The 23,180-nt window shown below is 33.4% G+C and overlaps 3 protein-coding genes across 4 annotated transcripts in view; 1 reads left to right on the plus strand and 2 right to left on the minus strand.

Annotated features, from left to right (window-relative positions):
• Positions 1-18,366, minus strand: part of nptnb (neuroplastin b) — a 68,769-nt gene extending 50,403 nt beyond the window's left edge. Inside the window, exons 1-2 of one of the 2 annotated variants that reach the window (XM_051134564.1) lie at positions 18,320-18,366; positions 2,755-3,213 (exon numbers count right to left, since the gene is read on the minus strand). In XM_051134564.1, the coding sequence (XP_050990521.1) occupies positions 2,755-2,833 (79 nt within the window). In that variant the 5' untranslated portion in view covers positions 2,834-3,213; positions 18,320-18,366. The remainder of the gene's footprint in view (positions 1-2,754; positions 3,214-18,319) is intronic. The other variant, XM_051134565.1, reaches the window with a different exon arrangement.
• On the plus strand, positions 7,067-9,117 carry LOC127180488 (uncharacterized). The gene is made up of 2 exons (XM_051134570.1): positions 7,067-7,365; positions 8,728-9,117. Exons 1-2 carry the CDS (start codon positions 7,090-7,092, stop codon positions 8,857-8,859), a joined length of 408 nt encoding a protein of 135 aa, XP_050990527.1. The 5' UTR covers positions 7,067-7,089; the 3' UTR covers positions 8,860-9,117.
• Positions 11,639-18,391, minus strand: ugt5f1 (UDP glucuronosyltransferase 5 family, polypeptide F1). The gene is made up of 2 exons (XM_051134560.1): positions 18,320-18,391; positions 11,639-14,547 (listed from the first exon to the last, which is right to left on the minus strand). The coding sequence occupies exon 2, from the start codon at positions 14,523-14,525 to the stop codon at positions 12,942-12,944; it is 1,584 nt and encodes a 527-aa protein (XP_050990517.1). The 5' UTR covers positions 14,526-14,547; positions 18,320-18,391; the 3' UTR covers positions 11,639-12,941.
• Positions 18,392-23,180: the final 4,789 nt, after the last annotated feature.

The following is a 23,180-nucleotide window of genomic DNA, read 5'->3' on the forward strand; positions in this document are numbered from 1 at the left end:
CTTTTTCTGCATTTTTGATCAAATAAATGCAGCCGAGATGTGCGTAAGAGACTTCTTTAAAAAATTCTTATTTTATAACATTGAATTAGATGTTCATTTTTAATATTTTAAATATTAAATATGTTTCGTTGTCATTTTTGGTAGTTTTTTTTATATATACACTACCGTTTAAAAGATTGGGGTCAGTACATTTTTATTGTTTCTTTTTTTTTTTTTTTTTTTTTGTAAGAAATTAATACTTTTATTATATGTATTAAGTTAATAATTAAAAGTTTATTAAAAGTTCATAATAAATAATTTACATTGTTATAAAATATTTATATTTTGAATAAACACTGTACTTTTTAAACTTGTTATTCATGAAAGAATCCTGAAAAAATAAAAAAACTAAAAAAAACTAAAAAAAATCACAGGTTCCAAAAAATATTTGGCAGCACAACTGTTGATATTATCCAACATTGATCATTCTAATAATAAATCCGCATATAAGATTGATTTCTGAAGGATCATATGACACTTAAGACAGCAGCTGATAAAAATTCAGCTTTTCATCACAGGAATAAATTCTATTTTAAAGTATGTTAAAATAAAAAACATTATTTTATATTGTAAAAACATTCTGCAATATTACTGTTTTTTTTTCTATATTTTTAATCAAATAAATACAGCCTTGATGAGCATAAGAGACTTCTTTAAAGACTATTACAAGTCTTACTGACCCCAAACTTTTGAACGGTAGTGTATGTATATACAGTTTTTAATAATTTTATTTCAGTTTCAGTTATTTTAGTACATCAGGTTAAACAATAAAAATAAGACATGCCAACTAGCTGAAATCAAATTTACAGTATTTTAAATGACTAAGTTTTAGTTAAGAACCCTGACATAGACTCATAATAAATCACACCGTGATGCTTTCAACATATTAATCTGTTAGTTTAAGCATCCAGACATTTTGGGAAACCTGTTTGAAACTCATTATTTTGCAACAATGTTTGGTGCAGAAACACTTCACGTGATCCTTAAAACTGACTTACATAAACTAAAATATCTCAGGATTGAATAAAACTTTCATTAGACCACGAAGCAACTTTCTAGTCGACTAAACATTTCATAGCCAGACATCTGTGCTGCCAGAACCTGCTCCTGTCCAGATCACGTTTGATGTTTATATTCGCCAGATGCTTTTTCTGCACAAAAACCTTTCGGAAACAACTGACTGAAGCTTCGCTGTTGTTTTTCTTTCCCCTTTCCTTTTTTTGGATCCTGAGGAGGGAATACCCTGGCCTTGTTTGTCTGCAGGTGATGTATCTGCCCTCTCCTGGTCACAGCTGTGACACTCCAGCATGTAAAGTCAGAGACATGCCTTCAGGGACACGCACTCATTATTTAACGCTCACATAGACACTGCTTTCCATTTCTAAGGCACAAACACTTACGTATAACTCACATTGCATGCTAGTTCAGACTAAAACCTGGTTTTATATGTGACCACAAAACCAGTCTTAAGAAGCATGGGTATATTTGTAGCAATAGCCAAAAATACATTGTATGGGTCAAAATCTCTGTTTTTTTAATGCCAGAAATCATCATATTGCATGAAAATATTTTGTCGACTTCCTACTGTAAATACACATATATCAAAACTTAATTTTTAATTAGTAATATGCATTGCTAAGTACTTCACTTGGACAAATTTAAAGGCGATTTTCTCAATATCATAATTTTTTTTTTAAACCAAATATTATCATATCCTAACAAACCATACATTAATTGAAAGCTTATTTATTAGCTTTTAGATGATGCATAAATCTCAATTTCAAAAAACTGACCCTTATGACTCCTTTTGTGGTCCAGGGTCACATATAACTCTTAGCTGCATATGAATTCAGATAAAACCTGGTTTTAAATGTGACCCTGGACCACAAAACCGTATTAAGTTGCGTGGGTATATCTGTAGCAATAGCCAAAAATACATTGTATTGGTCAAAATGATTGATTTTTCTTTTATGCCAAAAATCATTGGGATATTCATGTTGCATGAAGATATTTCGTAAATTTCCTACCGTGAATATATCAAAAACTTCATCTTTGATTAGTGATATGCATTGCTAAGAACTTCACTTGGACAACTTTAAAGGCGATTTTCTCAATATTTTGATTGTTTTGCACCCTCAGATTTGAGATTTTCAAATAGTTGTATCTCAGGCCAAGTAAAACCTCACATCAATGGAAAGCCCATTTATTCAGCTTTCATAAGACGCATAAATCTCAATTTCAAAAAAATCGACCCTTATGACTCCTTTTGCGGTCCAGGGTCACATATTATAACGCTTATTGCATACTAGTTCAGACTAAAACCTGTTTCTCTAGCAACTTTGAACATCAGGACATTACATAACGCTCGGGTTTCTCCTCAGACGAGAGATCTCCTCATCGCAGGTGTAAAGATGTGAATGTCAGAAGGGTGAGTGTAAACAACACGGATTACTCTGGAGAATAGCAGAAGGAAAACACTCCTCATTTAGGGGTGTGCTATTAAAACAAGCCCTGATTTTGCGCGAACAGTTGCGATCTGGCCAATACGACCAACTAATTCCCACTTGCGCTGCGCGCAAATCTCCTCTCCAGCCTGTGCGCTCCACAAATCAGCCCGACTGTAATGCAGCGGGGTGTCTGTCATCATAAAGATGGCATCGACCTCTAAAGCAGATTACACACAGATCCCGGACGAGCGCGTCCCGTCATCCTTACCGTTCTGAGATGATACGTATGGGAGCATCACGTTCCCGTGGATGAGGAGCAGCGCGAGCATCCCCGTGTAGGACAGCATCCTGCGGGAGGACGGAGACGGGACACGGCGAGCAGGTGATGGACGCGGAGCGGCTTCAGCCGCAGAGGATGGCGGAGGAGGAGCGCGGACGGCGGACGGCGAGAAACGCGACAGGCGCTGCGCGGCTCTGCTGCATGGAGGACGGATGAGGATGATGCTGATGCTGATGCTGACCAGCGCTCAGGGATGCTGATGCTGCTGCTGGAGATGATGGTGATGATGGGCCATCGGAGTGTCCGTCATCGCGGAGAACCTTCAGCTGTCAGTGCGCGCACCCCGCGGCTCATTCGCGCGCATCATCAGCTGTCGGCGCGCGCTCCCGAACGCGGGAGCCTCGAGCGCGTCACTTATGCGCAGCGGACGCGCATGCGATTCGATCACTGTGGAATTCAAGTAGAGAAAAGTGATAATTACAATACAGTAACAGGAACTACAACGAAAACATACTTTATACACTACCAGATTTGTAATATTTTCTTTTAAAGAAGTCTCTTCTGCTCACCAAGCCTGCATTTATTTGATCCAAAGTACAGCAAAAGCAGTTGTATTGTGAATTATTTTTTACTTTTTAAAATAAGTGCGTACTATTTGAATATATTTTAAAAAGTAATTTATTTCTGTGATCAAAGCTAAAATTTCAGCATCATTACTCCAGTGTCACAGGATCCTTCAGAAATTATTCTAATATGCCGATTTGCTGCTCAGGAAACATTTATTATTATTATGAATATTTAAAAATTGAATACATAAAGATCAGCATTTATTTGAAACAAAAAGCTTTTGTAACATAATACACTATACCATTCAATTTCAAAAATCAGCTTTATTTTGTTTAAAATTGATCAAAAGTGATGAAAAAGACATTTATAATGTTACAAAAGCTTTCTATTTCAGATAAATGCTGTTCCTTTGAACTTTATATTCATCAGAGAAACCTGAAAAAAAATTCTACTCGGGTGTTTTCAACATCATATATATATATAAAATGTCAAAAAAAAAAAAAAAAAAAAAAAAATCACATGAATAAATTGAATTTTAAAATATATTCAAATAGAAAGCAGTTATTTTAAATGGTTAAAATATTTCAAAATTTAACTGTACTTTGGATCAAATAAATGTAAGCAGAAGAAGTTATTTCTGCAATGCAATTAATAGTAAAAACAAACATTTTTAAAAGTAATTAATACTCCTGAAATTCATTTACCACATCTTTAAGTTAGGGGGGAAATTATATTAAAATAGCAGGGCATATTGTCACACATACATTTTTTTTTTTTTTTTAAATATGAAACCGAATAATTAATGATCCTGAAAAATGCAAAACATAACCTACAAAAATGTATAACTTGTTTTGGCCAAAATAAATGAATGAATACATTTTATAAAACAATTAAAACATTGCATTTAAAAAAAAAAAAAGTGTCATTTTGCCCCAAGCTGACATTTACAAAAATGTTTGTTCTGACACACAGTTCAAGTCTACTTTCATTATATAGTGATTCTTGTCTTAATGTCACTGTAGTTTTATTGTGTAAATCAACATATGTTATAGTAAATATTTTAATTTAAGTTCAAATGACAGATTTTGCAATTAATAAATAAACAAATCAAACAATCAGGTTTTGAACTACACAGTTTTTGTTTTTTTTTTACTTTAAAGCAAACCTCACTCAGAAACTGCTAGTACATTTCATAAAAAGAAACTATATAATACAAAGAAACTATAAGTAGCACATTAAATTAAACAAAAGCAGTTTTGAAGAAAACAAGCATTTATAACTTTACTGAGATAAATACAGGGCTTGTGACAGCTATAGCTCCGATCTCCTCATACCATGGTACTGAATGATTATATATAATCCATGTACTTTGGTTTTCACATGTTACTCCAAATCAAGTACTGCTGTAATGTTGAAGGTGGTAAGCATGCTGCTTTTATGTTGTCTCGAGGGTTCCAGAGAATATTTATCTAGGGCAGTACAGAGATTTCCTACAAGAAATGTATCCACGTTAGCGTGGGCTCGTCGTTAACACACAGTCAGTCAGGATTAACAGAAGACAGAATGAGCTGAACACAGTCATGACCTCTGTCTGCACCCGCTTACATTCACACAGCACCATCTCATGGATCAACTGAGAAACACAGTTACTTTACAGTGCATAAATTATTTGCTTGTTTATTATTGCTCATCTTCCTCTATAACTATTCAATATAATGAAACAAAGCATTGTGGAATTACATAAAACAGTGAAAATATTATATCAAACATGTTTTATGAGCTGCTTTTGATTATCAAGCTGACTAAATGATTAAACTTGAATGCATGTATGCACCACAAGTGAAAGGATTAAACATACTCGTGTTTTACCATTTAAATTTCTGGGACACTTTTAAACTCTACAGTGGAAATACTGTGGTGTAGGATTTACTTTAAAACAACTTTCACTCAGAAATTGCTAGTAAGCTTAATAAATAATTACGAAGAAAACGCAAGTTCATTATTGACTGCAACTCGTCCATTAAAATGTAATATAATTTTAGTTTTGTAAAGCAATTCAAATGCAAGCATATATTCCCAGCATTTAAGCAAAAGGTCATAAGAAGCATAAATTGAGTCTGTTTTGCTCTGTATGAATTATTTGCTTGTTTATTATTGCTCATGTTTCTCTAACACTCTTCAAAATATTGTGGTATTAAATAAAATATTATATATAATATATATTTATTTAATGATCTGGTTTATTATTATTACTGCAGTATTTTACTGCATAAAAATGTCAACAGTTTGGACATGCCTACGCTTTGTTTATTTTATAAAATTATAAAATATATAAATATAAAATTATACACTACTGACATGGAAAAACATTAATTCTGCACATTTAATGATGCTTTTCCTTTACTAAATGATGATAATAAATTTATAAAGCAATTTAAATACAAGCATTTGAATGCTTTTAACCCTAAACTGTAAAAACAATTTGTTGAGTTAACTTAAAATAATTTGTTTCCTGGCTGCCTTAAAATTTTAAGTTCAGTCAACTCCAAAAAAAGTTTATTCAACTTGTTAAGTTATACTAAGTGACAACTTAGATATTTGAGTTGATTCAACTTAAAATTAAGGCAGCGGGATTACTTACCCAGCTATTAAGTTTAAACACAAATATCTAAGTTGTTACTTAGTACAACTTAACATTTTAAGTTTACTAAACTTATTTGATTTGATTGAGCTTAACATATTAAGGCAGCAGGGTACACTGTGAAAAACAATTTGTTGAGTCAACTTAAAATAATTTGTAACCTGGCTGCCTTAAAATGATAAGTTCAGTCAACTCAAAAAAAGTTTATTCAACTTGAAATGTTAAATTATACAGTGACAACTCAAGCTGACTCAACAAACTGTTTTTTTATTTTTTACAGTGTAACAAATTATTTTAAGCTGACTCAACAAATTGTGTTTGTTTTTTTTACAGTGTATTGAAGGAGGAAAATACATGCTGCACATCTGATGATGCTTTTGCTTCAATATCCGCTACAGTCCAATTAAAGAAAAAGTGTTTTGTAAATTTAATTACTGAACTTATTTCCAGCATTGCAGACATGTTTAGATTTCTAGTTTTAGAGATTTTAGATCTTAAGGTTTTAGGGTGATAATGAACATGTCGTGTCCAAACGTTCACCTGCTCGTGTTTGCATATCTAATGATTGTTTTAAAAAAAGTTCCCAGGAGTAAAGGCCGTCCTAAAGAATGCTTATGAGTTTGAATGATTCTGATGACACAGCATGTTGAGATCTGCAGTCATGCTGATTTTCCCTCCACTTTACTCAAGCATGTCAATGATAGAAACATTTAAATGGAAGCCACACCCGCCGCCCGCCGCCAGCCAATGAGCCGCAGCCGAGAGCTGACGGACGACACACCCACATTTGTTCCGAGCCAATGGGAACGTAAAGGTCAGGAGGGGGAAAACTAGCCCCGGGATCAATTCGTCTCGCATCAGTGACCTTCTGCAAATGTGTGGGAGGAATTTCGCCAGCTCTCCTCTGACTTTCAGGTGTTGTTAGTATGGGAAGTCGACAACAATGGCTTACGAGACTAAAGAATGAGCTGAGCAACAGTCCTCTGGTGTCCAACGTGGCCTTCGGCTTCATCCTGATGGGACTGGAGAAGCTGGTGGAGCTGGACTTTGAGTGTCCGTGTAATCCGGCCTGGAACGGGCTGTTTTCCTCCGCGTTCTTCATCATTCCCGCCGTCATGGCCTTCGCGCTCATGATGATCATTCAGGGATGCAGGTGTGACGTCTGGTGCAGGAGGACCGTGTCCCTGTCCAGCTTCGTTCCCGCCGTGGTCTGGCTGATCCTGCTCTTCCTGGACGGTCAGTATTTCGCCTGCGCGATGACAGACTGGCACGGCAGGTTCGTGATCGTGGACAAAGCCGCTCCGCAGAAATGGTGCGAACCCATTCAAGAGGAGAGCGTCACTCCTCAGGAACTCATGCTGCGCTCACAGCGACTGTTTGTGGAGTCTCAGGTGAGATCCTTCACGCACCAGTAGGCCTCCTGGTAACTCGATGTAACTTTGAAATGACACTGATACATTTTTAGAACACTGCAGATGAAGTGATACATTTTTAGAACTCCACAGATACATTGATACATTTGTGGAATTTTGAGAACATGCACACAACTTTGATACTATCATTATAAACATTTACAGATTTGTTCCTTTGGTGACTAGATTCAGGCCACTAATGAAACTTTTACATAATATTTACTTATTCTGTAACTCAAGAATTCATTTTCGTCCATGATAGTGTAAGTACATGGTTTGTAAATTTGTTTGACCATTTAATGCTTGAATAAAAACATGTCTAGCTCACATTTCACCTCAAATTAAAACAAAAACGGAATACTTTTTGTTAATTAAAAATAAAAGTGAAACTAAAATTAAAACCATAAAAAAGTTACTTGACATACAATAAACATTAACTGATATAAAATAAAATGCAAGGCAACATTTCCCTTTTTGGTTGAGTTTAACTTGTACTAATATAACTAAAACTAAAAGTGAAATAAATGTTTGTAAAAACTAGAAATTGTTTTGTTTCTCCCCCATTTTATTAAATTAAAATGAATATGTAAAACATAAAAATAATAACTGATAATAACTGTTAAAAGACAAATGAAGCTGTTTTTAAGAGCATAAATGTGATTTGTTTGTTTATTTTTCTGCACTGAGACTTTGACAATAAACAGAGTGTAATGCAATTAATATTCTATATTTTTTTTTAAATGTATAAAAAAAACATTACAATCTATTTTTAAAAAAAATTACAAAATATGTATTTTTTAATGTATAAAATGTTAAAATGGTTTTTAATTCAAATCAAAATAAATAATAAGGTACCAAAAATACTGCCATATGTATGAATACTTTAGACTTTAAATGCAATATAACAATTTATTACAGTAATAAGAAAATGTGCTTTATCGTCATTAACAAAAAAGTATTAATATTTAAAAAAAAAAAAAAAAGGTTTTAATTTTTTTTGCAACTCAGACATATTTCTATTTATTTATTTAACTATACAAATGTATACTCCTTAAGCATCTAGGTGAGCAGTCAGCATCTAATAAAAAAATGGTATAAAAAAAATTACATTAAAAAAAAAAAAAAAAAAAAGCACAACTCAAACACATTACAATTTTTTTTTTTTTTTTTTTTTTTTTTTTGTGGTGATTCACTCATTTTACTATGATACACATCACATTTCTAGCACTCTTTAGACATCTAGGTGAGCAGTCAGTCCCTTAAATAATAATTAATAAATAATTAAATATTTGTTTACATGTTTCGCATTACAGACGTGCTCTGTTTCTCTCTCATTAACAGGTGATCGGCATAGTGCTGCTCATTTTTATCTGTTTCGGACTGGTCGTGTATGTGATCAGAGAAAGCTGCCATCAGGAGCTGGAAACTCAAGATGCCAACGAGGCAGAGATGACGCTCTACAGCTCCAGCTGATAGACACCATTCCTCATCCCACTGCAGAGAAACACGCCATCTCCAGTCACGCTTTACATTACAGTGTTCATGTATTACTGCAGTGAGTAACACGCGAAAACGACATGTGCTTACAGGGATAGTTCACCCAAAAATGAAGATTCAGTCATCATTTAACCACCCACATGTTCTTCCAGACTTGTATGATTTTCTTTCTTCTATGAAAGAAAAAAGGATTCTGAAGCCTGTGCTGGTCGCTCTTCCACAAATCAGATCAAATCAGATTAACTTATTGGAGGAGAAAACTGTCAGTTTTGTAAAGCATTGGTGGACCACTTTTGTGGTGCTTTTGTCAATTTAAAGCTTGAAATCTTCCGTTCACTGATATTGCATGGAAAAGTGCAAAGTGGCATAATTATCCTTAAAGAAAAGTTTATTTTGAGGGGAAATAACACTTTATGGGATTATTTCAGCTTAAGTTAAACTCTGTTGACAGCATTTGTGATTGATTAACAAGTAGCCTAATTTTGACTCCGATGCATTTCACATCATACAAAAGAAATAATATATGAATTTGCCTCTTTTTTTTTTTTTGGTCTCTTTTTTTTTTGCATTGAGAAATTATGCCAATTACGTACTGAAATGCAAAAAATAAATTAATAAAATAAAAATAAAAGACCTTTTTAGTTTTTTGCAATGAAATAATATATGAATTTTGCAATTTTTTTGCATTGAGAAATTATGCCAATGAAGTACTGTAATGCAAAAAAAAAAAAAAAAAAAAATAAAAAAATTAAATTAAAAGACCTTTACAGTTTTTTTTGCAAAGAGATAATATATGAATTTTGCCTTTTTTTGCATTGTTTTGCATTGAGAAATATACCAATAAAGTACTGTAATGCAAAAAGAAATAATATACAAATGTTGCTTTTTTTTTTTTTTGCATTTTGCATTTTGCAATTCGCATTGCATTTTAAAACACCCTTTTAGTTTTTTTTTAACAAAGAAATAATATATGAATTTTGCATTTTCTTTCTTTTTTTTTGCATTTTGCAATTCGTTTTGCATTCTGCAATGCAAAAAACAAATAACAAAAAACAATATTCTACATATCTGTTAAATGTTAAAAAAAAATAAAAAAATGTTCTACAGTGTATTAAAAGTCCTATATCCCATACATTTTTAATGTATAAAAAGAACTTAAATGTTTTTAGCCAAAATAAATTTAAAAAGTACAATAAATACTACCTTTTTGCATTTATTTATTTTTAAAATTTTTATTTTTATTTTTTTCGTTGTTCATCTTAAATCAACAACATCACAGACGCTGTCAACAGGGATATATTGAGCAACCTGAAAACACATTTGGTTAGTGCGACTGTTACTGTAATTCATTATATTTACATATAAAACGTAAAATGTGCAAAATTGCACCATTAAAGGTGACACCGAGGTGGCCCAAATGCATTTTGCACATTTTTATTATGTATAATATAAGCACAGTAATGTAAAGTGTTACCCAATCTAAAGTGTTTTATATGAATGACAGGTTCCATTAGTCAGAACTGATGATTATCACCATGACTAATGGTCCTTTCCCACAAATTACTTTCATGAATGGACATTTACGTTCAGTCATCACCGTCTAATTGAAGTTCAAGCAGAACAGCATGGAGAGAAACACAAACAGCAGCTGACAGCGTGTTTACATGATTATTGCTGTTATTAAGTGCCTGTTTTACAACTGCTTCACATCAACATGTGTTTTAGGAAGTACGGGTCATTTTCCAATCACAATTCATACATCAGATGCAGCACAACAACAATTATGAGAAACCAGAGTTGAACAATCCGTATCAATGGACTACGATGCAATAACTACAACCACAATCAAAATAATATGTGCAAGTCCACACAAAGTGTGTATTTTACAGTCTTTCTTAAAGGAAACAGCCAGAAGAAATCTTGATTGTGTTTCAAAGTCAAATCTGCTTTTATTTTTTGTTTGCATGTTATTTTATTTTTATACTACATCATATCTTCCAGCATTTGAATTTTACACTAGATTCAGTGTATACATTTGTAGACGTTATCTTTTGTGTCAGGAGTGTTAACTGCACAAAATAAAAAAAAAAAAAGGACAACATTCAGTGCTTCCTTGTGTGCAAAACTCTTTAATTGACTGTCAAACAGACTTATGTTGCATTTAAAAGCTGTGTTATCCTTAGAATCAGCTGTAATTGCTTTGAAGACACGGTGGGGTGATTAAACGCTGTTGGATATTAAAGCGCTTTTAGTCATTACAGACAGTAACAGCAGCATAAGTAGGTTGAGTGTCACCTCTATTAAACCAGAGTCCCGCAGGTCACTGTAATACATCAGCGTAATTACAGACGGGACAAAACCGCTCTAATGATGTGCTAATGGTTTCTGGAAGGGGTAATAGTAGAAGAATCATTTCTATCTTAAAGTCAACATGAAATCAAATTGACTATTTACTTTTTGATTACATATCGCTGGTCTTAAAGTGTACGGTTTATCAGTGCATGTTATTCTGGAGAAATGCTGTGACTCCTGGTTGCTAGTTAATGTTAAAATAGAATGGCTACATATGGATTCTCCTATTCAGGTATGTAATTCTGGTAATAAAAAGTCTTCATTAAATATTATTAGATATTTAATAGAAGTACACTACCAGTCAAAATTCTTTAAACAGTAAGATTTTAATGTTTTTTTTTTTTTTTTTTTTTTTTTTTTTTAAGTCTCTTCTTCTCACCAAGCCTGCATTTATATTACCCAAAAAAAAAAAAAAAAAAAAAAAAAAAAAAAAAAACAGTAAAATTTGGAAATATTTTTATTATATAAAACACTGATTTCTATTTGAATACATTTTAAAATGCAATTTATTCCTATGATTTCAAAGCTGAATTTTGAATTTTTAGCATTATTACTAATACTAATAATTACAATAATCATTATAAAATTCTGATTTGCTGCTTAAAAAAAACATTTATCATCATCATCATTATTATTATTATTATTATTATTTATTATTATTATTATTATGTTGAAAATAGCCAAGTAGAATTTTTTCAAGTTTCTCTGATGAATAGAAAGGTCAGAAGAACAGAATTTATCTGAGACAGAAATATTTTTAAATAAGGTCTTTATCATCACTTTTAACCAGTTTAAAGCAACCTTGCTAAATAAAAATATTAATTTTCATAATAAAATATATAAAATATATAAAATACATATAAAACACATATATATATATATACACACACACACACATATACATATACATATATATATATACACACATGAATGCTATATTTTGAACGCTATAGTGTATAATGTTACAAAAGCTTTTTATTTCAGATAAATACTGATCTTTGGACCTTTCTATTCAAAGAATTCTGAAAAAAAAAATGAAATAAAATAAAAATAAAATAAAATAAAATAAATATATATGTTTTAAATATTGATAATATTAACAAAAAATAAAAATAACAAATTAAATTGGTTCATGTTCACTTTAAGATTTTGCATTTAATCAGAATTCACATGGTAAATTTGTTACATTAACTAATTATATTAAAATGTAAACGTTAGTGTGTGTGTGTGTATATATATATATATATATATATATATATATATATATATATATATATTCTATATTTGAAAAAAAATATTCTATATTTACATTACATTTTTTGTGGATACATTGAAATCTTTTTAGGCATTTTCACAATTTCAGAAAATCTTAAACAATGCCCCCAAAATTGTCAATAATGAAAAAACACACTATTTACACTAAATATAAAGTATTTTCAGCTATGTTAATTTAGCATAAAATAATTCATTTCACTGCAGTTTTTGGAACTTTTATTAGCTGTTAATCTATATCACAACTATTTTCTCTTCCTGAGTATATTCCAGGTTCAATTATATTGCAGTTATCATAAAAATAGTTAGATTTTGATATCAAGTTTTTTTATTTCTATATTATACAATAATAATTTGACATCCTGGAGATAATTAAAAATACATTAAAAAAAAAATACATTTTCTAAAATCATGAATACATTTTTAATGATCACTTAATCAAGTTTTGCTCGTTTTCTTTTTGCACACAACCTGCAACACAAACATCTGATCACTTTAAATACAACATAAACTGTAAAACACACAACTGACACTAGGAACACTACAACATCAACACTGTGGTACGAGTACCAGGGCATTTTATAAGAGTCCGTGCGCAGATGAGCAGCGCCTTTGTGTCTCATCACAAACTCAATCCAGAAGAGGGCGCTGTTTAACGGATTTAACGGTGTGTCTCTATGGAGTCTGGACAGTTTCTGCATGTTCTTTCTGTAGGACGGCTCTGTAAGCACTTCCTGTATGGCATCTTTAAATATATGTCTATCTACGGTTGCAATGTCCACAACTTTAGCTACACCTCGATGTCTCATTTTTGAAAGGTTATCATCCTGATCGAAAATCAGCGGTAATCCGACTATAGGAACGGCATGATAGATAGCTTCAAAAATACCATTATTACCTCCATGAGACACAAAAACCTTGGTTTTTGCATGCCCCAACAAATCATTCTGCGGTAACCAGTTAACCAGTAAAGTGTTGTTGCCTAAAGTAGACGGTTTGTCTCCTGTATATCTCCAAATCACTTTTTGTTTAAGCTGAGCAAACGCAGCTGCTATTTCATCAGCTATATCAGGAGGAAGTTGGCCAACAAACGTTCCTAAAGACATAATAATGACGCCATGCTCTCCAGAGCTTTGCACAAAGTCCTCCAGATCGCTCGGAAGCGCTTTTGCAGGCTTGCATTGGTAACCTCCAACGTAAATTATATTTGGCATAGTTGGGCGAGGAAATTCAAAGACAAAATCGACCCCCATGAGCCAAATATCAGCTGCTTGAAATAATTCAAAATAGTGCAAATCAGAACCAAAATATCGCTCGCACAAAGCGCTGTAGTGAGGACCAACGATGCGCTTGTAGAGGAAAAGCCGAAGGGTGTAAAACAACACATTGTACGTTCTTTGAAAAAAACTCATGTTATCTGTCAGTTGCGAAAGCGGGAAGGGAATGTAAGACAGAGGAGACGGTGCAATCGCAAAGTGCCCTTCTCCATGCACGGTCCATCGGACGTTAAAAACGAGAGGTAATTTCAGATAATGTGCGAGGACAACACCTCCTCCGTTTGCTGGATCGGTCAACATTAAGTCAAACTTAGCCTGTTTGATTTGTTCCAACAGCTCAGGGTCTTTCTCGATCATATAGATCAGCATTTCGCAAATCTTCCTGTGCATTTCGGAAAATTTCTCCTTGAGCTCCATATCCAGTTTGAATCTGGTCCACGCCGATTTGCGCTGCCGCCGGATCTGCAGTTGGTTAGAAACAAAACTTCTGTAAAACTCATCATCGCCACCCAGTAAAAACGGCACGGTCATTGAGACGTAGTGAGGCGACGTCTCTGAGATGAACCAGCTGTCGAGGGCCCGTATCACGGTGATCTGATGGCCCCTGGAGTGAAGCTCCCGGAGCAAAATGTTCATGTTAACCCAGTGACTGCCTTCGTGAGGAAACACCAGGATTTTACCACAGTGCACTGGGAAGGTCAGGGTAAGAATGATGCTTGAGACAGCAAAGATAAAATCCATCTTATATGAGGAGCACAAATGTCTGAAAGACACAAACAAACAACTGATGATGTTCATGAATTATTTAACAGGCAAGTTTTGCTCTCTAACGCAAGTCGGTGGGAGCCCTAAGTGTTTGCATAGTTTTAAATGTGGCAGAATTATAAATTTAAGAGTAATAATCATTCCACATCATTTCCAAGGCTCTATAAATCCAAGATGCATGGGACAATTAAAGGAGAAGTCCACTTCCAGAACAACAATTTACAGATAATGTACACACCCCCTTGTCAGATGTTCATGTCTTTCATTATGTTTTTGAGGAAAAACTGTTCAAACTCAGTCCCCCGAGTTTGAACTTCCAAAATGCAGTTTAAATGCGGATTTAAGCAATCCCGAAATCGGTTGTAAACGATCCCAACCGACAAAAAAGGTATTATCTAGCAAAACGATTTTCATAAAAATAATAACATTTATATACTTTGTAACCTCAAGCGCTCGTCTTGTCTTGCTCTTTCTGACCTCTGTTTTTGTTCTGGTTCATGTCAGTTTTTTTTTTTTTTTTTTTTTTTTTTTACTAAAGGGTGTTTTGCATGTTCACTTTGTAAACTCTGGGTTTGTACTTCTGCAGTGATGTACGACGATTTTAAAGTTGGAGGAGAAAATGAGATAGGACTTTTTAGATGTACCCTAAATGTCATGACTGGAAAAAAACGAGACGTTTGAGGTTAAAAAGTATACATTTTAATGTCTTTTAGAAAATAACTGTTCGTTTCACTAGATAAGACCCTAATTCCTCAGCTGGGATCATTTAGAGCCCTTTGAAGTTGAACTGTAACTGTATTTTTAACCTTTTTAATCCATTGAGCACCACTGATGTCCACTATATGGAAAAAAACATGGAATGTTTTCCTCAAGAAGCTTAATTTCTTTGCAACTGAATAAAGAAAGACATGAATACCTTGGATGATATAGGGTGAGTAAATTATCAGGAAATTTTTATTCTGGAAGTGAAGTAATCTTTTAACAAAAGTCTAATTCAAATACAAAATAAGTCATCTATTGGACACTCAGTGTCTCTGTCTGGCTAATTGTTGATGTGTTTCATGAAAAAAGAAAAAAAAACAAACTTCATGACAGACCGTGTTCTGACACATTCTTGCACAACCCTTATGTGTGTCACCAGGACACTTTAGGGTTTTGAGTGGTTGCCAGTTCCTTTTTGGAACATTCACTAAACATCTAGGTAACTACACAATAACATGAATACAAGTCAACATGGAGTCAAAACAGACTTAATTCATATTCCTGGTCCTACTGTGAGTGTGAACCATTCATCATTACACATTATTTCAAAGAGCAGGTCATATGGTATTTAAAAAAGGTGTTGGAGTCCCCTACAACCGGTTTAAGTGCATCTAAGGTCAGAAAACCTTGTAATTTTCCCAGAATGTTCATTTAATATTTAATCATTTTGAATTAAGCAGTTTAGTGCTTAAGGTCTGTAAACCCCTCCCTTCCATAAGCCTACTCTGCTTCGATTGGTCAGCTGACTAGGTCTGTTGTGATTGGTCTTTCCGTCTTTAATCAACCCATTTTTAGGAAATAGTGGGTTCACAGCGAATTATCAAAACTGTTTCAGTAAAACAGGAATATCATGGTTTACCTAGAAACCTAAAGCTGCACTAGGTCTAGCTACATTACATAAGTGACCCTGGACCACAAAACCAGTCATAAGGGTCATTTTTTTGAAATGTAGATTTATACATCATCTGAAAGCTGAATCAATAAGCTTTCCATTGATGTATGTTCATTAGGATAGGACAATATTTGGCCAAAATACAACTATTTAAAAAAAATAAATCTCTAAAAAAATTTAAAATACTAAGAAAAATCACCTTTAAAGTCGTGCAAATGAAGTTCTTAGCAATGCATATTGCTAATTAAAAATTAAGTTGATACATTTACGTTAGAAAATTTACAAAATATCTTCATGGAACATGATCTTTACTTAATATCCTAATGATTTTTGGCATAAAACAAAAATCGATCATTTTGACCATACAATGTATTTTGGCTATTGCTACAAATATACCTGTGCTACTTAAGACTGGTTTTGTGATCCAGAATCACGTATTAGATTCGAAAATATAACGACTCATTAAATTGACTCAGAGTCAACTCTTTCTTTTGAAAGACAATATCTTTATTTATCATGCACTTTTTTGATGAACAACTTTGCAGACTGTTTATAAGGATAGCTACATTACAAACTGCAAAAAATATATATTTTTCGAAAACCCATATGACCTGCTCTTTAAAGAAAACACCCGCTCTGCATCTAAAATGCTGTTTTTTATTATCTTACCTTATATGCATTATATTATAGAACTCAAATGGGTTGCAAATGCAGTTTCAAGTTGACTTTAAGAGCAATAATTCACTGTTTTGCATCTGCCAATGTATTAAAAACACTTTCACATCTACACGATTCATGCATTTCAAGGTCCATTTAAAGCATTATTATCCTTGTCCTGATAATTAATCCGTTTACATATGCTAAAACAAAACATCTTAGTGCAAGCCTCAAACTGTAATGCTGAATTTCATCTAGACTGCAGTCAAAGTGGCCTTGATCTAAACAACCACAACCTCATATCAGAAGTACTGCACTTGTGTAATCAGACATTCAGAAACAAAACAACTAACTGTCATCACTTCCTTTTGGGCTGTGAGGCACATTTTGAGCACAAGCAGTAAGAATACATCTTAAGAATCAGCTTATTCCACAATGTCTCTTTGAATCTGCCACACAGTACTCTCCAGGCTGCATGAACACCTGCTCATGTGAACCACATTACAAATAGGACTTGGAAACTCAAGACAAAATCAAGCAGCAAGTCAAAGATCCGCACCCTGGATTAACCTTTTTTAGATGGGGTTTGCCCTGGAGTACAAGATGTTCCTAATGATAACAGTGTAACTTTGTCAGGGTAAACGCCTTATTTAATGTTTCAAAACATGTTCAGTCTTTACAGTGGAGTTTTATATCAGTCGTTAATCTATAATCATTAAACACAGTGTTCAGTCAAGCGCACTACACACACAAACACCCAAAAAAATAAAAATAAATCTTTAATCACTACTGATTTAGTCCTATTGATCCAGAAAATATGCATTTATACATTACTGGTTTTGACATTTTGGTCCAGTTTATTGGAAACGCTGTGTTGAACCCTGTGCACACACTTACAAAAAATTACAATGTAAAATAAACTATTATATTTGCTGCAATAAGACTTGATATAAGGCACCATAAAATAAAATTGAAGTAAATAAATGCATAGACAAATGCATATAAACAAACTGGCCTATTCATAATAAAATAAACGCCTTACATTGGTATACCAAGGTAATTTTTTGTTAAGCCTCGAAGTAAACGTACAGCAGCGCTATTCACAGACATACAATGATGAAGGGAGTTCAGTTCTGTTACAAATGTAACAGAAAAGTGACATCTATTTCCGGAAACAAAGTATCAGCTTTCTCGCTTTTACTATCGCCACAAGTCTTTGTTTTTGGAGGAAAGCACTAAGCATTTCATAACGTGTTCAGCTGTACAGAGCTAAATATAACAATAAAACGACCACAAACAACGACTGAATCCTGTTTGCCGCGGCTGACAACATGGAAGCTCATTTCAGATGGCGCAATAAATGTGTCAATAATTCCCACTGTCTAAAACTAAGCGTGTCCACTCTTGCATGTGTGTAAAATCTGTTATGGCTTTTAACAAATGACACAAATGAACTTACCAGCTGAACAAAGACTGACAACAGTACAGCCATGAGCTAGTGAGACGCGCTTCTCTGTTTGGGTGTGCGGAGGCGGAGATCATGAATATTAATTACATCATGTCCATGATGATTGGACACTTTCTTGAAGCGTCAATACAAGCGTCATTGCTATTCATAAGCACTATTTTTATTTTAATAAAGTAAGCGTTATTTATATGGCGCTTTATACAAAACAGATTCTAAAAGCTCTAAAAAGAGGACAGTAGTAAATAGCCTTTTTTTCCTTTATTAATTTAATGCCACAAGAACAAGAAGTATTACATATTCACATCATGACACCAACACTAGCTGCCAAAGAAAATATAAAGAGAGTTTCTGGTTTGTCCCAAGAGATTTACATATAATTTAAAGTCTTTTATCAAATTTGGTTTACCCACTTCTTCTTCTTATGAATGAATGAATGAAACAAAACTGAATAAAAACACAGGTGTACTACTTGTACTAGTTTCATCATCTGCTACTTATAAAGTGTCTTAAATTAGATTTTTTGTTTGTTTGTTATCTTCTCCAAACTAAAATCTAATACTATGATATTTTGCACTATTTATTGGGTCTGAACTGAGCACAATAAAACTAACCTGATGTGATACCCTTATTATATAGTGAAGGTAGTTTTGAAGTAAACATAAAAATTAAAATAAAATATTAAATAATAATAATAATGTCTGTTTTCAATAACAGTGTCAGTAACTGTCTACTTTAAAACATGTGGAATATGGTACAGGTATTATTTTTTCAATCATTTTCAAATCATGAATGATTTTTCTTTGTTTAACTTTTACCATGTATTGTAATACACAGCTATTTGAGCAAGGTCTCATGACGAACTCAGTCCAGAAGAGCGCGCTGTCTAATGGATTTAATGGTGTCCAGGACGGCATTTCTAATTTCTAAGCATATTTCTGATGTGATAAATAGTATTCGAAAATAGAATTTGATTCCAGATGCTACAAAAATGAAATGTTCCAGTCGTAATTTCAGTTCAAAAATGAATCATTTTAAACTGTGGTTCAACTAAAGGAATCTATATTCATTATAAAAGATCATGCTGTTCTGTTCCAGATGTTACAAAACAGTTTTGTGAGAAATTCTGCTCAAATTATGCATTCGTACAGTTTGACTTTTTTGTTTGCACATGAAATGTGTTACCCTACCAAAGAAAACTGCATAAAGAACTCGAATAACCAAAGTGGCTTTTATTTATTTATGTTTTTTTTTTTTTAAAGTGATTAAACAGATGAACACAAAACCACACAAACACACATTATAAGAGTTCAATGAAGGTCATGCCATGAATGGCTAATGTATTAACAGTGTAATAACAGTGAAAATTTAGATTTGATTTTTAGATCTTTTTTTTAAATTCAGATTCCATTTTTTCAAAATTAGATTTTTTTTAAGTCAAGGTTTTGCAGTTTATGTAGAAATTGATACATAGAAATTCCATAGAAATATAATGTTTATATGAAAATTGATTTAAAACACACCCTGAGAAACATATACTAGAATAAAATGTGTGACAGTCATGCGATTATACAGTTGTATTAAATGCGGCAGAGATTAGAAACACAAGATATTGATATTTGTTCTGCTTTAAATCTGGTCAAGAGATGCAGATCTTGAGGTCTTTTCAGGTTCCCATCAGGTGAAAACATGGCATCTGTGTGAATGAGATAAAACAATAAACTTCTGTTATATTTATGATCTCAAATGTCTATTCGATATGTTACTTCACTGACTCTAGACCCAGGTTGTGACATACAGAATAATTATTACTGAAAATATTCAGAGAGAGAGAATAAATCACACTGCACATGAACATAAGCATCATTAAAGAATTTGTTTCCTACATTTTGTTAATTCATGACTTAAAGTTATGTTAGGGTTAGTACAGTGTAAACCAACTTTCAAAAACATTTTTAAGACAGAAGTAACAAACATAAAAACTCACTCAGCTCACATTTGTGTGACATGACTAATTAATTTGACATCTTGAACCATTTGTAACTATTTGCTGTTTTGAAAGATTTGTACCTCATATTCAGGCAGTACTTCTTTAATTTGGTCTTTATCTGTTAGCTTTAATTATTTCTTCCAGATGTTTTATTCTTGCCTCCAGATTTTTTGATTTTGTTTCTTGATCTTGAATTCTTGACTGTAGACCTGGTGATAGGTCTTCTTGATTTTTAATTCTTGCCTCCAGATTTTTTGATTTTGCTTCTTGATCTTGAATTCTTGACTGTAGACCTGGTGATAGATCTTCTTGATTTTTAATTCTTGCCTCCAGATTTTTTGATTTTGCTTCTTGATCTTGAATTCTTGACTGTAGACCTGGTGATAGGTCTTCTTGATTTTTAATTCTTGCCTCCAGATTTTTTGATTTTGCTTCTTGATCTTGAATTCTTGACTGTAGACCTGGTGATAGGTCTTCTTGATTTTTAATTCTTGCCTCCAGATTTTTTGATTTTGCTTCTTGATCTTGAATTCTTGACTGTAGACCTGGTGATAGGTCTTCTTGATTTTTAATTCTTGCCTCCAGATTTTTTGATTTTGCTTCTTGATCTTGAATTCTTGACTGTAGACCTGGTGATAGATCTTCTTGATTTTTAATTCTTGCCTCCAGATTTTTTGATTTTGCTTCTTGATCTTGAATTCTTGACTGTAGACCTGGTGATAGGTCTTCTTGATTTTTAATTCTTTCCTCCAGATTTTTTGATTTTGCTTCTTGATCTTGAATTCTTGACTGTAGACCTGGTGATAGGTCTTCTTGATTTTTAATTCTTTCCTCCAGATTTTTTGATTTTGTTTCTTGATCTTGAATTCTTGACTGCAGAGTTGGTAATATGTCTTCTTGATTTTTAATTCTTCCCTCCAGATTTTTTGATTTTGTTTCTTGATCTTGAATTCTTGACTGCAGAGTTGGTAATATGTCTTCTTGATTTTTAATTCTTCCCTCCAGATTTTTTGATTTTGTTTCTTGATCTTGAATTCTTGACTGCAGAGTTGGTAATATGTCTTCTTGATTTTTAATTCTTCCCTCCAGATTTTTTGATTTTGTTTCTTGATCTTGAATTCTTGACTGTAGAGTTGGTAATATGTCTTCTTGATTTTTAATTCTTCCCTCCAGATTTTTTGATTTTGTTTCTTGATCTTGAATTCTTGACTGCAGAACTGGTGATATTGCTTCTTGATTTTTCATTCTTGCCTCTAGATCTTTTATTAATCGTTTTAGATTTTCAATATCACTGACAACTGCTGTTAGATTTGCCATATCTGTGCTGGTGTGTGAAGATGGTCAGGGTCCTGTTTAAAATCTCTTGCTGAACACCTTACGCTTATAAACCCTTGTGATTTCCAGTGCTGGTATAGTTCCATATATACTTCCAGTGAATCACCGCCCACATGAACACGTCTACTGACTGGTTTGTTCACATGACTCTGAAATCGAAAGAGGGGTGTGTGTATACAGCTTGATCTTTAAACATAAATGTGTCTATTTCTTTCACAAGGTAGGACACAACACTAGCTTTAACCCCCAGACACCACCCTCACAATACCTATCTATCTTGTCACTGAGCATAACCCTGAATAAACAAAGACAGTATATTTTAAATATTTGTATACTGGCATCTTTTTTTATAACTGAAGGCCAGTATCAATACTACTGATTAGGCATGTGACAGTATCAGATTTTCATGCTGCCATAATTGCTAAAGCTTTTATCATGGTATATATGTTAAATATTGAAATTAACTAAGATTAATGAATGCTTAGAAGAGTTTTTCACTGTTTGTGTTAACTAATGAATTAACTAATGTTAACTAATGGACCTAATAGCCCTAATTAAGGTGCGACCGAGCAATAAAGAATCAAAATATTTTCAAACAATATCAAGGGTTTGTTGTCTTCAAATGTATTTTAAAAAATCTGAATAATTTGTAATAAAAATTACTGTCAGTTATTGTCACAATATTGTGCATGTTCATTATTGTGATATATATCACATTACCAAATGCATTTTGGAACAACAAGTCATTTTTCCAGCTAAAGTCAGCTTTCTGCCATTTCTGTCTCACCCATATTGAAATGTGATCTTCCACATCATGTGAAAGATTCTCTTGCAATCGCGCAAACTACAGGAACGAAAGAAGGAACTTGTTCAGCCCACCACATATTTGGCAGGAGTCAATATGTTTGTGTTTTTCAGAAAAAGTCGCTCAAACTGAAACTAAACAAACCTCAAAGCACAAAGTGTAAAGTTCTCAGGAGGAACAACCGGTGTTAGCACACAACGTGTCCACATCTGCGACATAACATTACTCAACAACATAACTGTCACTGGAGGGATGAAGACTCTTTTCAAAAGGTCAGGTCTGCCCCCCAAAAAACTGTCCAACTGTTTATGAAACCTATGTTATTCTATGGGCACCACTTAGACATCCAGCCAATGAGTGTCGACAGTCTGCTACAGTATGTATCTTGTCACCAAGATAAGCAGTAAGGTGACCAGAGCATATTACACTGGCTGACACCATACTTGCAAGTTCACACACCTCTTTATTGTTATTTTTAGTGATCTCTGACTGACGATGTTGAACATCATTAGCGCCGACGTGAATAACAATCTTACTGAATTTACATTTAGCATCACCCTGTTGAAAAATCCCACATTGCTGGTCACCAGCATATGGCATGTTTTGCATGCTGGGACCAGCATGGGATGCTGGTTACTGGTTTGCTGGTCCCCAGCACGGTAAGCAGGTATGCTGGTGAAACAGCATTACAACTGTAGTCACCGTATCTACAGTCCCATTGAAAG

Source organism: Labeo rohita, chromosome 18 (assembly GCF_022985175.1).
Source record: "Labeo rohita strain BAU-BD-2019 chromosome 18, IGBB_LRoh.1.0, whole genome shotgun sequence".
Lineage (NCBI taxonomy): Eukaryota > Metazoa > Chordata > Actinopteri > Cypriniformes > Cyprinidae > Labeo > Labeo rohita.

Coding starts and splice junctions, on each gene's coding strand:
- LOC127180488 (XM_051134570.1), top strand. CDS start 7,090: ATGGCCTTCGCGCTCATGATGATCATTCAGGGATGCAGGTGTGACGTC. Junction 7,366..8,727: donor GACTGTTTGTGGAGTCTCAG/GTGAGATCCTTC, acceptor TCTCATTAACAG/GTGATCGGCATAGTGCTGCT.
- ugt5f1 (XM_051134560.1), bottom strand. CDS start 14,525: ATGGATTTTATCTTTGCTGTCTCAAGCATCATTCTTACCCTGACCTTC.